General features: G+C 39.2%; 1 protein-coding gene across 1 annotated transcript in view; it reads right to left on the reverse strand.

Moving 5' to 3' along the window:
- The window catches only part of LOC127427458 (supervillin-like), a 66,741-nt gene extending 50,751 nt beyond the window's left edge, over positions 1 to 15,990 (reverse strand). The window contains exons 1-6 of the mRNA XM_051675076.1: positions 15,921 to 15,990; positions 10,581 to 10,641; positions 9,856 to 9,947; positions 6,815 to 6,875; positions 6,490 to 6,638; positions 5,648 to 6,332 (exon numbers count right to left, since the gene is read on the reverse strand). Coding sequence (XP_051531036.1) covers positions 5,648 to 6,332; positions 6,490 to 6,638; positions 6,815 to 6,875; positions 9,856 to 9,947; positions 10,581 to 10,641; positions 15,921 to 15,975 — 1,103 coding nt within the window. The 5' untranslated portion in view covers positions 15,976 to 15,990. The remainder of the gene's footprint in view (positions 1 to 5,647; positions 6,333 to 6,489; positions 6,639 to 6,814; positions 6,876 to 9,855; positions 9,948 to 10,580; positions 10,642 to 15,920) is intronic.
- Between the last annotated feature and the right edge of the window lie 329 nt (positions 15,991 to 16,319).

A 16,319-nucleotide genomic window follows, 5' to 3' on the forward strand; every position in this document is an offset into this window, starting at 1 on the left:
TTGATAATTATGAGAATTAGTGGAAAAATAACACTGTAACAAAAGTACATTTTACACTTCTATTTAACTGATAACACTAGTTTAATGCTAGTTACACTCTCTGTTGACTCAAGTAAGAAGGATTGGGTGAAACCCCCATAATGGAAATACCATCCTTCTTGTTCCATCTCTCTCTATAATACTCTATCTATGTCTGGGTTTGTTGAAGTCAGCAGAGACTAAGTGGCAATGAATTGCAAAAGAGAAACAAGCCCACATAAACCAAAAGACTACTATAGTATGCAGAAAAACTGAAGTGATGGGGAGAAAACGAGGGAATGAGAAAGGGGAAAGTAGAGAGAAAACTGAAGCGAAATGGGAACAATTCGCCAGTGAAATTATTTCTGGAAAACTTGGCTCTGCCATTTTGCATGACTAATCAAGTTATCACACTCCCCATTTGGCATATTGAGCAAACGTAGGCCGAATGATCTGGGTTTACCTACTTGTCGAGCTTGGTGACTCATAGCTCAACAATTTTCTCTTCCAGCACAGTACCCAAACTTAAACAAGTCACACTTGATTTAACTGACATGAGCCACGTACTCTAAATGCATAAACAATGAGGACAATAGGTTAAATCACACACTCACGCACACACACACACACACACACACACAACACTGCAGAGTGGACTGTGACTATTAAGTATTTTAGCAAAAGTTAAAAGCCACTTTTCCACCATCAGGTCAAACTGTGCCTGTTGCAGAACAGTGCCGTTCTGTTCCGATCTGGGCTCGTTGGCATTGTTATAGTTTCTTTTGCCACTGTGGTGCTGCGAAATCAGGATTAGAATGGACTAAGCAAGTAACCAATCTTAAGTCGCCATGTCACTAAAGCAGTTCCACCAGCATGGTTCTCCTGTCTGTGTACGGTTAGCTAACAGTGCTAAAAAAAATCCAGGCTGGAACTGTTTGTAATCATACCATACCAGACTGTGCTCAATTGGAAATACTACAGGAACCATTACTCACTGTACTCAAAACCATTCGCCCTGATGGTGGAAAAGCACTAAATGTAAATGGCAGTGACAGAAACCAATTCAAACCCATAGGACTCAATATAAGTGTGAAACAGGTGGTAGAAATGTGTGCTAGGATGGCCATTTTGTTAAGGAGATGATGGGCCCAACTAAAAACCACACCCTGAGCTCTATACCTTGCTGGTTCCAAACTTACTGATTGAATATGGTAGGGGTTCCCAACTTTTTTTGTCAGCTGAACCCCTAAAATTTTATTTATTTATCTAAAGCACCATCTGTTATTTTAAATAATGTCAATCTTTCAATAAAAATCTTTGTACATTCATTTATTTTATTATTTTATGTATTCTTTTAATTGTAATTTAATACAATTTTACATTTAATTTGACAATGACAATTTAATAAGAATCATGTACCCCTAGTTGGGACTTGGCACGCTCAAGGGCTGTCTGTCTACAAGTCTAGCAGGGTGCTACAATGATTGCTGGATTTGACAGATGCTGGATTCGACAAAGTTTGCGAGGCACAGTGTATTGTATTTAAAAAAAATATTCAGACATTTTCTTTGAGGCACTTTGCAACAATTCAGTATAAACAAAAGTTTGGAATAATGTACAGATTTTGCGGTTTTGGAAGGAAACTGGTACTTGTCATTCAACTCATCATAAAGTATAGTCAGGACATTACTGATGTAAAAAAACAGCACCATCACTATTTGAAAACAGTCTAGATCAAATCTAGACAGGCCCCATTTCCAGCAGCCATCACTCCAACACCTTATCCTTGAGTAATCATGCTAAATTGCTAATTTGGTACTAGAAAAAATCACTTGCCATTATATTAACACAGTTGAAAGCTATTTGGTTCGTTAAATGAAGCTTATCATTGTCTTTGTGTTTGTTTGAGTTGCCACTGTATGCAATAGACTGGTATGTCTTAAGGTCAATATTAGGTCAAAAATGGCAAAAAATAAACAAACTTAGTAACTCGTCAGTCAATCATTGTTTTGAGGAATGAATGCTTGAAATGACCAAAAACTGAAGATTTCATACAAAGGTGTACACTACAGTCTTCAAAGACAAAGCATAACTGGCTCTAACAAGGACAGAAAGAGATGTGGAAGGCCAGATGTACAACTAAACAAGAGGACAAGTACATCAGTCGCTAGTTTGAGAAATAGACGCCTCACATGTCCTCGGCTGACAGCTTCATTGAATTCTACCCGCTCAACACCAGTTTCATGTACAACAGTAAAGAGAAGACTGAGAGGTGCAGGCCTTATGGGAAGAATTGCAAAGAAAAAGCCACTTTTGAAACAGAAAAACAAAAAGAAAAGGTTAGAGTGGGCAAAGAAACACAGACATTGGACAACAGATAATTGGAAAAGAGTGTTATGGATCTTAAACCCATTGAACTTTTGTGGGATCAGCTAGACTGTAAGGTGCATGAGAAGTGCCTGACCAGACAGCCACATCTATGGCAAGTGCTACAGGAAGCGTAGGGTGAAATGTCACCTGAGTATCTGGACAAACTGACAGCTAGAATGCCAAGGATCCACAAAGCTGTCATTGCTGCACATGGAGGATTTTTTGATGAGTAGTAGTTTAAGTAGTTCTGAACATGGGTTCAAGTAAAGATGCTGACTACCACACCTGGAGTCGCAAGTTCGAATCCAGGGAGTGCTGAGTGACTCCAGTCAGGCTTCCTTAGCAACCAATTGGTCCGGTTGCTAGGGTGGGTAGAGTCACGTTAGGTTAACCTCCTCGTGGTCGCTATAATGTGGTTCTCGCTCTCGGTGGGGCGCATGGTGAGTTGTGCGTGGATGCCGTGGGGAATAGCGTGAAGCCACCTCATGCGCTAGGTCTCCGCGGTAATGCGCTCAACAAGCCACGTGATAAGATGCGTGGATTTACAGTCTCAGACACAGAGGCAACAGAGATTCGTCCTCCGCCACCACGAGAACTTAGAGCGCATTGGGAATTGGGCATTCCAAATTGGGGAGAAAAGGGGAGAAAATTAAAATTGAACATTTGTTCTGAAAATTTTTTTCAAATTGCAATAATAATTTTTCATGTTATTAACATCCTGACTATACACTGTGATCAGTTGAATGCCACTTTGGTGAATAAAAGTATCAATTTCTTTCCATAAGAGCAAAATCTCTACATTATTCCAAACTTTTTGCCACCAGTGTGCTGGTGTGTGTGTGTGTGTGTATATATATATATGTGTGTGTGTGTGTCATTACATAGTGTACCTGCCCCTTAAGGCCGATTTATACTTCTGTGTCGAACCTACGTCATAGGCTATGCGTACCTACAGGGGTTACTGACGTGCCTGACGTGCACCTCTTCAAAAATGTAACTGCAAGTCACGTCGACATCTGAGGTAGCGTCACATTTTATCCAAGATTATTTTAATATCTATGCATCATATCACATTGTATTTGGATTCGTGGCCATTAAAGAAATTGTCTCAGTCGGGAGCATCTGCTGTTTTTTTCTTCTGTTTGCGTTTCATTAAGTTATAAGTGAAACGACACAAAAGTTAACCGTTTACAGCTCATAAATTCTAAAAGCTTTCCCCCCGGGCCTTTACTTGATATTAATTTGATATGTAAGTGAAATAATAAGTGTTGTATTCTACTCACGAACTTTCCGATTGGCACGATGATTTGACCGTATGTTTGACAGTATGATGTTAAGAAAATAATAATATTTCAGAAGTTATGGAATACTTCTAATTTGTCAGCAAATTAAAAAGCATCTGCTAAGAGTTGGTTATATTGCCTATTAAAGTAGTTCCACATCACTTCACCAAATTATTTCAGTTACACTTATTTCAATTTCGGATAAAAAGAGCCCTCGTGCTCCCCCGTCCCCCCGCATTTACACACACTCACACACATGCGCACGCGCACGCACACACACACACACACACACACACACACACACACACTTTTTACTCCTATGCCGAAAAGCAGTGCATCCTCCGTTGCTAGTTCTAACGTGACATTTATTTTCGAATTAGCAACGAAGACTTGAGCTGTATCAGAGCTAGATACACTTGATCAATACAACAGTTTCTATATTATCTGAAATATAGAACCAACCCCCCCCCCGGCTGCACGTCGTGACCGCATTACCACCTAATTTCCTCATTTATTTTCTGCCTGTATAATTTACATTTCTAACATGTATAATAAATAAGTCATATTTAACCTAAATTTCAACATGTTCACATACTTTTAACTCATTTTTCATGCTACAATAATTTAATAAATACTTTTGGATCCAGAAATTACATCGCTTGCATTGCATTTGTTTATTTGTGAAACATATATTTGCAGTGTACTCACAGAACGACGCAGACACACCAACGCAGAACTATAAATGCAAACCAACGCATTGGCCACTACATGGAGTCTACGCCTTAGGTTCGACGCAGAAGTATAAATCAGCCTTAAATATCATGTAAGAAAAAAAAAAAATGTGGTTGGTCACCTTTCAGGCAAGTCAAACAGCCCCTGCCTAAGTGGGCCATTTTTAGCCAGAATAAGCTGCAAATGGAACCAGATTTCATGCCGATGGTCACAGTCGAGAAACTACAGAAAACACAAGTATCTTATTGCATTGTCATTCTTTCCTTGTATTCCAGCAAGGAGGTTTTAAAGGACATGACCAAAGATGGTTTGAGATAGGGCCATGAGGTTAGGTGGGACCACCGTTAAGGGAAAGGTGTCAAACACACCAATAAATCCCAAAAGGAAGGTACCTGGAAGGCCAGTTGATTGAAGAGAGGGTGTCTCCTTCTGAATCAGTCAGTAGTGACCATTTATTGGCTGACTGGCTATGGGAGCTAAATGTGTTGAGAAACACCCAAGAGAGTGAACCACTCAATGAGCATTTATGCGCAGATAGAGAGAGAAAAAGAAAAGAAAAAAAAAAAAAAAAGGCAATTCATCAAAAAAGGGGGATAAAAATATGCACAAAAAAGCTGAAAGCAGGTTCCTGCAGACAACAGCCTGATGTAAAGCAGGGCCTCAGACAAGTTATGAAAATTTAGCTTATCCTGCTGGAAATTGGAGTTTAAAAGGCCTCAACTGTTTACATTAACTAACTAACCAATCAATCAATATTTAAACTGACATTATGGATGTGCACTGGGTATTTCCTGGATATAATTATTTATCATATTAATTTATATAATTTCTGGCTTAGCTTGTAAATCTTGATGTTAGGAATTTTAATTCATCTGGAATCCTTTGTTGCTTAATTTGGCCAACACTTTAATTCCAATGTGTCTCAATAGAGCAATGACCCATAATATATAATTAACAGCTGGGAGTGTTAGAAATACTCCTAAGTTTGTGAGCCAAATTCTGCAAACTGACAGTTTTCTTTTGGGGAAAATACATGTGAGATACAGATTCAGGGTAATAGAGGCCAACATTCTTTCCAAGAAAGGAGATAGTGAGAGAAGAGACTGAGCAAGGAAATTTAAGGGACTGATATAAGACAGAACTACAGAGTAAGGAGGACACTATCTTGTGACTTTAAGACAGAGCAAGAGAGAGAAAGACAGATGCTGATGGAGAGAAACAGCTATTGTGATCTGCAGACTCACCCATGTCTGTGCAGGATGTTTTGAGCTTGCTGCTCAATAAACAGATCACCAGGAGATGCTCCCTGTTTGGGAGATGGCATTGCGGCCCTTCTGCCTCCAATGGGTGAGCTGTGAACTCCAATCATCGCTGGTTCCCTCCCTGGGACCATGGCAGACCCAGACACATCCATATATGCTGCAGATGGGTCTGGTGCAACCCCTCCACCTACATGCAATCTATCCCTCTCCTGTGCCCTCCTTTGATTCTCTAGATTCATCATCCTCTCACGTTCAGACAAAGAGTCTGTACATTCTCGGCTGTACTCTGGATCTGTGCAAGTGTGTGTGCTGGCCCTATCTACATGAGGGCTAGAGGTGTAAACATTATGCACCACCTCCTCCCCATCCACCTTTGTCCTGCGTTGTCGGTCTGACCCATCAGGCTCTCTGGAGGTTCTGGAGTAGCGAATGGTATAGTCAGTCTCCATCTCCTGATCCAGAGAGATACCGTAGCGCTCGGCTAGCTGTCGTCGACGTTCTGCCTTGTAGCGGGCAATCCGTTCGGCTTTAGAGTCCAGCTCTGCCACATGAGCTGAGCCAGAGCTGTAGGCAGACTCTGAGTATACGGTATGGTTTCTGGTTTGTTCTTCTGCTTTGTGCAGATCTGTGAAGTTTGGGTCAGTATTGCTATAGTGCTGAAGAGCAACTGAAATAAGAGAGATCCATTCACTAACTAGCTAATGTTACTAAACACCATTTAATTATTAAAAAAATAAATAATAAGTGTGAATTATTTCTGATTCAAGTTATAGATAAGTGGACAAATCTAATCAAAGTGTAAAAATATTTAGCACATTTCTGACCTGTGGAGGGGTCACAGGTGTCTGCTGCACGGGTGTATCTTGGAGTATCCTCCTCTAGCAGCCGATTGGTCACTAGACCAGGACAACTTGGGAGATTTTTGAGATCTTCACTTTCAATACCCTCCAGACGCCGTGCAATTCGCTCTTTCCTATGAACAGGAGTGGCAGAGGAGAATACTGACCAGGATACAACCCTGTATTCTTAATTTGGCAAAATATACAGTATATAAATGGTAAAACACAAATATAAATGTTAGTTCCCAAGCGTATAAACACTTTTTCAGATTAGTCTCTACTATCATGATTTTATGTAGTTTCTTCTCACCTGTTCATGTCCCAAATCTGGCTCGTGCTTACACTCTCAAAACGTTTCCTTAATTCTGAGACTAGAGAGAGAAGAGCAAGAAGATGAGGGAGCTCAAAAGATGTCCAAAAATGTCACCAATACAGCCAAATGAGCACAATTTAAAGATTAGACTGTAACTATTATTAAATATAATATTACACACTATAGTAATACACAACATACTATTGCATCATGGCATCTGAATACAAGACTTCACACAATTCAGTATAATTCACTAGTTTTTAATAACAAATCATGTTTCAAGAGGTGATCAGATGTATTTGAGAGCTTCTGAGAGCTCTTTGGCAACACTTACAATTTACTTTTGTAAGACACACTGCTACTGGAATGAGTTAAGTATTAGCCAAAAAGTATACAAGCCAAACAAGTTTCTTTTATGCATTTTTTTTTATTATTTATTTTTTTTAAATAAAACACATTCTCTTTATAATTCTTTTTATCAATGTTAAGTGCATCACTGAGGATATTGCCATGTCCTTAAAGTGACACAATTCCGATAACTGTATGGGTGACAGAAGCCAAGCTTGTTCTTGGATACAAAAGCTGCTTACACTTCAAATCATCATTTATGACATTAGCTAGGATCATTGCTTTTCAAAAATGTTAGTCAATCACAGGAAAAATCCTCTGTCAAAGCAGTTTCACCAGTAACCATGGAAATCTGATTAACCAAACACTCAAATGTGTCCCATCACCAAGGATATCACTGACGAGATGGAGAGGGAACCCATCATGGGTATGTGTACACATGGCACACACAGTTTCTAACAATTCTTCATGAGCCTGTTCTCTCTGGGTTTCAAAGTAATGATCTCAGTGATACAATGATGAATTTCTCTTTTTGTTACATGTAGTGTGGGGGGGGTGAGCAAGAGACAGACACAGTGGGTGTGGCATCAGGCCTCAGAGATGCATTTATTGGAAATAAACAGAAAATGTCTAAAAAGGGAGAATAAAATGTCCAAGGGAAAAACTGTCCAAAATAAAGGGGGATCTGGCACACTTGCAGTGAATGGGTTGTGTAGGCAGGGGTAATGTGCATAGGACGGTCCAGGATGTGGGCGGGGTCCGACAGCCACAGGCGCTCCCCTTCTTCCGGGACACGATGGGTGGCATCTTCCCTGGTGGCCTGTCTTCCCAAGGGCCGCGGTGTGTGAGGGGAATGGAGGCCCAGCATCCATGGGTCTGGCACGCATCTAATCCTGGACCTGCGAGGACACCAGTGTGTGCACACGAGGAGATAGATACCGGCTTCACGAGGAGAGGCGCGCTCTGCGTTTTAATGACAGCGCAGAGGAGGCTCTACTCATAGGCAGGCGATGATGATGAGAGAGACAGACAGTAGACAGACCCGATTCCAATAAGCTAGGATTGCAAAACTAAAGGAGAGTCATGCCGGTAAAGTGAAGTTGAAAGCCAAGACTCTTTCGGAAAAGAAAACACCTACTGTAACCTGGTACCTACCAACAAAACTGCCTAATATACACAAATGGCATGCAGCGTCAACATTTTGTTATGAATCTTGAAGCATTTAAGCGTTAAAATTAATCCTGAAAGTTGATTACCAAAACACTAACATTCTGAATATAGACCCCGTTTACACCTGGTATTAAGATGCATCTCGGGTGATCCAATCACAGGTGGCCAGGTGAGATACATCACTGTTTACACCTGGTCAATTTAAATGTCTCCTGTGACCACTTGTGTTTGGATTTGGAGGGGAGGGACTCTGTTCACAACATACATCAATCACTATGTCAGATATTTACTGCATGACAATAAACTGCAACAAATTCAGAAAAGACAAAGAAAGCGTAGAAAAATCGGCACGCTATTTATCCCAGATGCAGATGAAATGCATTCTAAGCTGCTTATAAGGGTCTCTGCATGTTGATTTCAGACACACTGAAGAAGATCTGTGAATTTCTCATGCTTGTGTATATTTCCACTTTTTAATTTTTCCAATCAGACAGATATTTCCTTTTAAACCGCTCATAACCGGCAAAGTTTAAACACTTGTTTTAGCACAGCGGTAGACTGACAGGTGAGGGGTGGTGCTTCACTGCTGCCAGGACACATACAGGATGGATTTGCTTTTACACATCAAATGCAATGTGGTCATAAGCATTTTTGACCACATATGTATGTGGTTTCAGACCCCATTTAGACCTGTATTTAGCACTGACTGCATGTGACCCGATCACCTAAAACCAGGTGGAAACAGGATCATAGACTGACAAGCAGTATTTGTAAAAATTAAGGGACAAGCAACATCATAATATCACAAGAAAAAAAAGTGAGAAATGCACAAATATCTTTTGGGGCTTACCAGAGGGAGGCTGCTCCTGCGAGCTCCAAAAAAATCCTGTTCACCCATTTTCTGGCTAACACACTTTTACAAATGATCTTTCCCCTCTCTTTCACACAACTGTGACATTTTGAGGGCCAGTAAAGCAAGACTACTTGCCCAACAACAGGTGGCCCCAGCAGACCAGATATAGGCTATCAGCAACCCATCCTTCCAACCCCATGTGTCCAAGACCCAATAAGACAATACCAAGTGAAAAAACAATCTTGAACAGCAAATGTCTACCTGTGAAAACTTGGATTACGTGATAATGGATAGCATTATATAGTTTGTCTCTTGCCATTTAAAAAGACCCTTGTCATCTAACATGTGAATGCAGCACACTCATACTGTACCACGGACAGCCCCCTTGAAGTTAACTGGGGTTAAAAGCTTTGCTTAAGGGAATAAATAAGTGGTAGAGCAGGATTTTAATCACTGTGACAATTTAATGTCTGAATTGTTCTTGAGACTGAACATGCAATCTTTGTATTAAGATCGGCTAATATCACTCCATGAGAAATCTGCAGGTATAAATGAATACATGCCAAGTATGTGCTGACTGCTGGTTTAGTAAAAGTCCAAATCTTCCAACTCGACTAGTATATAATGGCCATAAGGAACCACAGTGTTGTACACATACCGAACTTACCCTTGGGTGTATTTGCCAACAGACTGACATCTACTTCTTTGTTGCTCTTGGTTACCTCACCTTTATCTTCAAACGAGAACTCTTTTTGGAAGCTGGACAGACAGAAACTGGCTTTAATTTTTAAATGCACTTTGTGTATAATGTTGGGGTTATGATGGAAACAAGAAGGCTAAGTTTTGGAAAAGCAGCAAACATATCAACCACCCAAAAAACAAGTTGAACCTTGGCAGATATAACACAGTTCCATTCAAATATGTGAAATGCAATTGCTTCACATACAAATGTAATTTTTCCATGACTGGAAAAAGTTCAGTTTAAGCATAACATGGTCAAGAAATATTTTCTTGACAGCAAATAGGATCAGCTGCAGTGTACAGGATTCCAAAACAGGAAAGTAGTGATTTGGAAGAATATCACATGTTTCTAAAAGTGCAGACACATACAAATTTCCTAAGTGAATAAACAATTATAAAAAGCATTACTATATCTGATTCTGGAGGTAAGCCTATAGAAGTTCAACCACAATGGCCACTGAATCAATCAATCACTACATGGACCTATTGAATTTGATCAAGTAGAAAAAAATAACAGCAAATGGTCTGTTGGTACAATATGCATGCTATACCATTCAGTTTACAAAAGTAATAAAACCCAAGTTATTATTATAATAATGTAAAGAAATTAGATTAAATTATCTATTTTTACATAAAAGATAAGGATCTTACCTAAGAGCTCTCCTTTGTAGTTTGCTTTGGCCAACCTTAGTGGCTGTCTCTCCTCTGAGGCCTGTGCATTTAAAAGAAAATATATACTTTAGACTACAAACACTTCTGCTGGTGACAGGCTTGATCAGCTAAAAATTCTTGAAAGGCCCCATGTGAAGGGCAGGAACAAAAACAATAGTATACATTTCATGGATGTCAACATGGTGCTCCGCAGTTGAACAGACTTATTTCTGTTTGCAAACAGGCACATCTGTATTCACAGAATCAACTGCCTGGGCCTATGTGCTTTAGGCTGTTTCAATGTATTTGTTAGTCAAAGTGACTGCCATGTAATGCACTAAGTCATCTGTATCTTGTCTGCTTCCATAACACACACAGGATGGATGGATGGATGGACGGACGGAAAGGAGTTTAAAAGTTGCACTCACTATTTATTTTTTTTATGTTGCACTGGCTTATACACAGAAAACAAGCAGCATAGACATAGCATCATGTAAAAGCATACGTTTTTGGTTATCAATGGCAGAAAATTTGCTTTTTGCTGTCAGCCATGACTCTTATATTCTGTGAGCAAAAGTGTCTAATAGGCAGGTCACCAAGATAAAGCTAGTAATATTCGGCTGGTCATTTCCAGCTCCATGCAAAATAAAACAGCTTTTTTAGGCCACTGATATTCTGCATCTCATGAGACGGGAGTGTGCATGATTTTTTTTAATTTTTTTTTTTTTTTTTAAGAACTCACTTTGTTTAGGGGTAAAACTTGTTTTTGAGGAAATAATGACTGAGTGCACCTTTAACATGGTAATGTTTCAGTTTCACTCATGTAAGTAATGTATTGAGATGACTAGTACTGGCGTTGTTATCCAGGTGTGACATACATTTTCTAAATAAACACATGGAGATTTGACATCTGAGCCTCACAGAAGGATCTGAGGAGAGAAACATGTGTTTCCACTTTACCCACAGATCAATAGCCTGACCACACTTTCACCCGCACAGACCAACACAAACATCCGAAATTGTAGTATTCAAATCTGTTAATCTACAGCAAGGACTGACGTTCAATAACATTACCCCTTTTATATTCACAAACATCATTTAAGAAGAGAGAGTGAATGAGTCAATTGACAGACTGTGTTTTGTTATGGAGAGTTTTCACAGCTGGGACGAGTATCTGCTAAAAACATTCCTCACTGCCTAAAAATCTCCTCTCACTTAAGTCACAAGGCCAACAGACAAAACGACAGTGGCTGGAGGGAGATGGAAAGAGTGAGAACAGAAAAACTTTTAAAGGGATAGAAAAATATACTTAGGAACACTGGATAGGGGAATAGCGATGTAGCTTTTTCTGCTGTTATCCCAAAAGCATATTTAGCTTGCCCTAGCATGGACCAATATCAAAGAACGTTGAATTTCATACTTATGAGAATAAAACAGATTCTCACAAAAGGTGTTTAAACAGGCCTTTTAATAAAGATATTTTATTAATTTTTATAAAATACCTTTAATACCACAAACATCATAATGTGTATTTTACACAGATCATCATGAACAAAAAGTCAGTGAATACTCCGATTTAAGTCTCAAGACTTGGACAAGGTGAAATGACTTTAGTAAGGCAGTTAATGTAAGATTTTCATTAATAATAATAATAATAATAATAATAATAATATCATAATCGACTGATGAGAGTCAATCATTCAGATTCCACTGGTCACGCAGGTTCACCTTGTAGATTCAAAAGAGCCAACAAATAAGTGTCATTTGTTTGGCAATCGGACTACACTGTATGTTTCACACTGTACATTCAAAAGAATCGATTCATTAAAGTAATTTGTTTGGGAATCAGCTCCCACTGTTCACACTGTAAATTCAGAAGTGGTGCTGCTGCGGCGCTAAATAGCAACAGAGGAAACACTGTCAGAGCGTTTTAGTGCAATGTTCCTTATCAGTGGAAAAAAACATGTTCAAGAACCATTAACGGAACCAAAAATCATGGAAATCATTTTGTTCCGGTATTTAAAAAAAAAAATCTGTTCTGAATAAATGGTGCTCTTGTTTTCAACCCTGATTCACAGCAAACCTGCATTGACAGTAGCCCCTCTATTCGGTTACGTTGCAGAGGACATCTTTCTGTATCATATGCGGCAACTTATTTTACCACTGCTTGATTATTGTAGCGTGGAAAATTCAACTATAAAGCCACTGCAGTTCAAGTGAATTAGAGGAAAAAGGTGACGTATAATGTCAGCCTCAGACAGAGTACATTAAAAGTTAATGACAATGTTTCCCAGAAGCTACAGCAACATCATGGAACCATCATGCAAACTGACAGCTAATAATGCAGATAAACTAGCTAACTGAATAAGCACTCATTATGTGCATTGCATGGTATTGTGCAGAGCACCCAAGTAACTAAAGAGTAATTTACGTGACAGATCCTCTTGCATGACTCTAGGGTTCAATCATTAATATCTGCTGTTAGTCAGAATAAAATTCAAAACACTTGAGAGAATGAAACCTATTAACTAGGAAAGAATAGGGGCAAAATGTGGCAGCCGGGTGTTAGTGTAGCATTTGTCTCAGCTAATAAAGGATTAGTCTTCAAGAGGAATAGGATTAGCCAGCATGGATACAGGAAGTGTGCCATCATGCATTGCGTCAGGGTTGTCAAAATATGAACATTTCAGTAGTCAGTACTAAAATTTCAGGTATCTATCTTTTATTTTGAATCAAGCTGTATTTTTTGGAGGTGTGTTTTTGATGGAAGCTTCACAACTCCAGATAAGCAGTTCGTTACATGGCCCAGTGTGATCATAAATACTGTATATGTGAGTTAAAGATGAATCGAGTGTAGTCTTAGCCCATTATTCAATGCAAAAAATTGTTTTTTAGATTTGTCTTTTTTGGCTTCCAATATAAATATCTAAAACTCCTACCTACATTTACTTTAGTAGCTATACTGCAGAAGAATTTTTTTTTTTATCTTGTTTTAATAATTTTTAGATCATTTTAAACGAAAAACAAGACAAAAACACTTGATAATATTTTTTGCAGTTACTTTTATGAATTAAACAATAAAAATCCAAGTATTTTTTTCCTTGAAATTCAGTGAATGTCATTTAGAGATAGTTAAGATGATTTTGTCCTCTTTATTGTTAGTAAGCATGTTTAATACAACCTTTTAAGTCAGGGCACAAGCTAAATAGTCAGTTAAGAGCTAATGATTAATTGTTGCAATAATCGCACAAATAGTTGAATAACCGTTCTAATAATCGTTAGATTAGTCGATTATCAAAATAATCAGTTGCAGCCCTATTGCATACCTATGGTCTCATGACGTTTAATTTGAAAACTTCAATGTTTTAATACCTGCACAAAACATAATGTTCTTCAACACCCTTCAAAGCAGTGTAAAGCTGTAGTTTATTGATGCACAGACAGAGAGGGAGATCTTAAGCATCTTAAATGAGACAGCTGGTGTCTAAACTCTAGGAAAATGTGAAATAGGTGAAAGGGAACCTCTAAACCCTATTCATATACAGGTGCATCTCAATAAATTAGAATGTTGTGGAAAAGTTCATTTATTTCAGTAATTCAACTCAAATTGTGAAACTCGTGTATTAAATAAATTCAGTGCACACAGACTATAGTAGTTTAAGTCTTTGGTTCTTTTAATTGTGATGATTTTGGCTCACATTTAACAAAAACCCACCAATTCACTATCTCAAAAAATTAGAATATGATGACATGCCAATCAGCTAATCAACTCAAAACACCTGCAAAGGTTTCCTGAGCCTTCAAAATGGTCTCTCAGTTTGGTTCACTAGGCTACACAATCATGGGGAAGACTGCTGATCTGACAGTTGTCCAGAAGACAATCATTGACACCCTTCACAAGGAGGGTAAGCCACAAACATTCATTGCCAAAGAAGCTGGCTGTTCACAGAGTGCTGTATCCAAGCATGTTAACAGAAAGTTGAGTGGAAGGAAAAAGTGTGGAAGAAAAAGATGCACAACCAACCGAGAGAACCACAGCCTTATGAGAATTGTCAAGCAAAATCGATTCAAGAATTTGGGTGAACTTCACAAGGAATGGACTGAGGCTGGGGTCAAGGCATCAAGAGCCACCACACACAGACGTGTCAAGGAATTTGGCTACAGTTGTTGTATTCCTCTTGTTAAGCCACTCCTGAACCACAGACAACGTCAGAGGCGTCTTACCTGGGCTAAGGAGAAGAAGAACTGGACTGTTGCCCAGTGGTCCAAAGTCCTCTTTTCAGATGAGAGCAAGTTTTGTATTTAATTTGGAAACCAAGGTCCTAGAGTCTGGAGGAAGGGTGGAGAAGCTCATAGCCCAAGTTGCTTGAAGTCCAGGGTTAAGTTTCCACAGTCAGTGATGATTTGGGGTGCAATGTCATCTGCTGGTGTTGGTCCATTGTGTTTTTTGAAAACCAAAGTCACTGCACCCGTTTACCAAGAAATTTTGGAGCACTTCATGCTTCCTTCTGCTGACCAGCTTTTTAAAGATGCTGATTTCATTTTCCAGCAGGATTTGGCACCTGCCCACACTGCCAAAAGCACCAAAAGTTGGTTAAATGACCATGGTGTTGGTGTGCTTGACTGGCCAGCAAACTCGCCAGACCTGAACCCCATAGAGAATCTAAAAGAACCAAAGACTTAAACTACTTCAGTCTGTGTGCATTGAATTTATTTAATACACGAGTTTCACAATTTGAGTTGAATTACTGAAATAAATGAACTTTTCCACGACATTCTAATTTATTGAGATGCACCTGTATTTACACATGAACCCATTTAAACCTCTTAAAACTTTGATAGCAGGAGAAAATACTGACTTGGATACTTCCACTATGAAAAAGTCAAAGATAGCTAAAAATGTAGCAACAAATGTATGAGTACTTTGCAGGAAATACACCAATGCACCTGCTGTAAATGTGCAAATACACCATATATAACCAAGAACTGAACACACACTATGCAAGGAAAAGCATGTTCCATTGCGCAAATGCACAGACCAAAACAAAACTATTAAAAGGCAATTTGGTAGAACTGCAAGTCTGACAAACCCTTAAACAGATAAAGGCGCACATGCAGGCAAAATTTTAAGCACCAAAAATATTTGTATCTAAATAACACCATTCAACAAAGAGGACACTTGCTCAGCTTTAACTCCTCTCTGCTCTTTTTACTGTATTCAGTGCCTTCTCCTGAATAGTTCTTGATAGTCCTGAAGTCCTGAATAGCCTCTAGTGCCATTAAAACCCATGCAACATTGTAAGTGATGTGCTAGGCCCATCCCATCTCCCATCCACTCACCTTGACATAACTTAACATGGTTGAGATAGTTGGAGATCCACGGGTTCCAGTACATATTGATAAAAATTGACGTAGTGGTGAACAACAGATAGGGCAAGAAAGTGACAAAAAAGGAGACAGGGATTGTGATGTGAAGGACCAAAGAGAGGAGGAAGAGGAAGAATGAGAGAGGAGTGTAAAGGGAGGGGACTGCAGAAAGGCAGCAGTATGTGAACTGCAAGGTGATGCAGAGTTAGCTGCAGCAGTCCTGGGACAGCCAGAGGAGGGAGGTGAAGAGAGAGAAAGAATTTCAAAAAGCAAGCAGAGGAGAGAGAGCGAGAGATTGTGAGAGGGGGGCAGGAGGAGGAGAGCAGTAAAGAGAGCAGGATTTCTCCAACACTATGACACTATGTTGACTTC

This window comes from Myxocyprinus asiaticus, chromosome 36 (assembly GCF_019703515.2).
Source record: "Myxocyprinus asiaticus isolate MX2 ecotype Aquarium Trade chromosome 36, UBuf_Myxa_2, whole genome shotgun sequence".
In the NCBI taxonomy this organism is placed as follows: Eukaryota; Metazoa; Chordata; class Actinopteri; order Cypriniformes; family Catostomidae; genus Myxocyprinus; species Myxocyprinus asiaticus.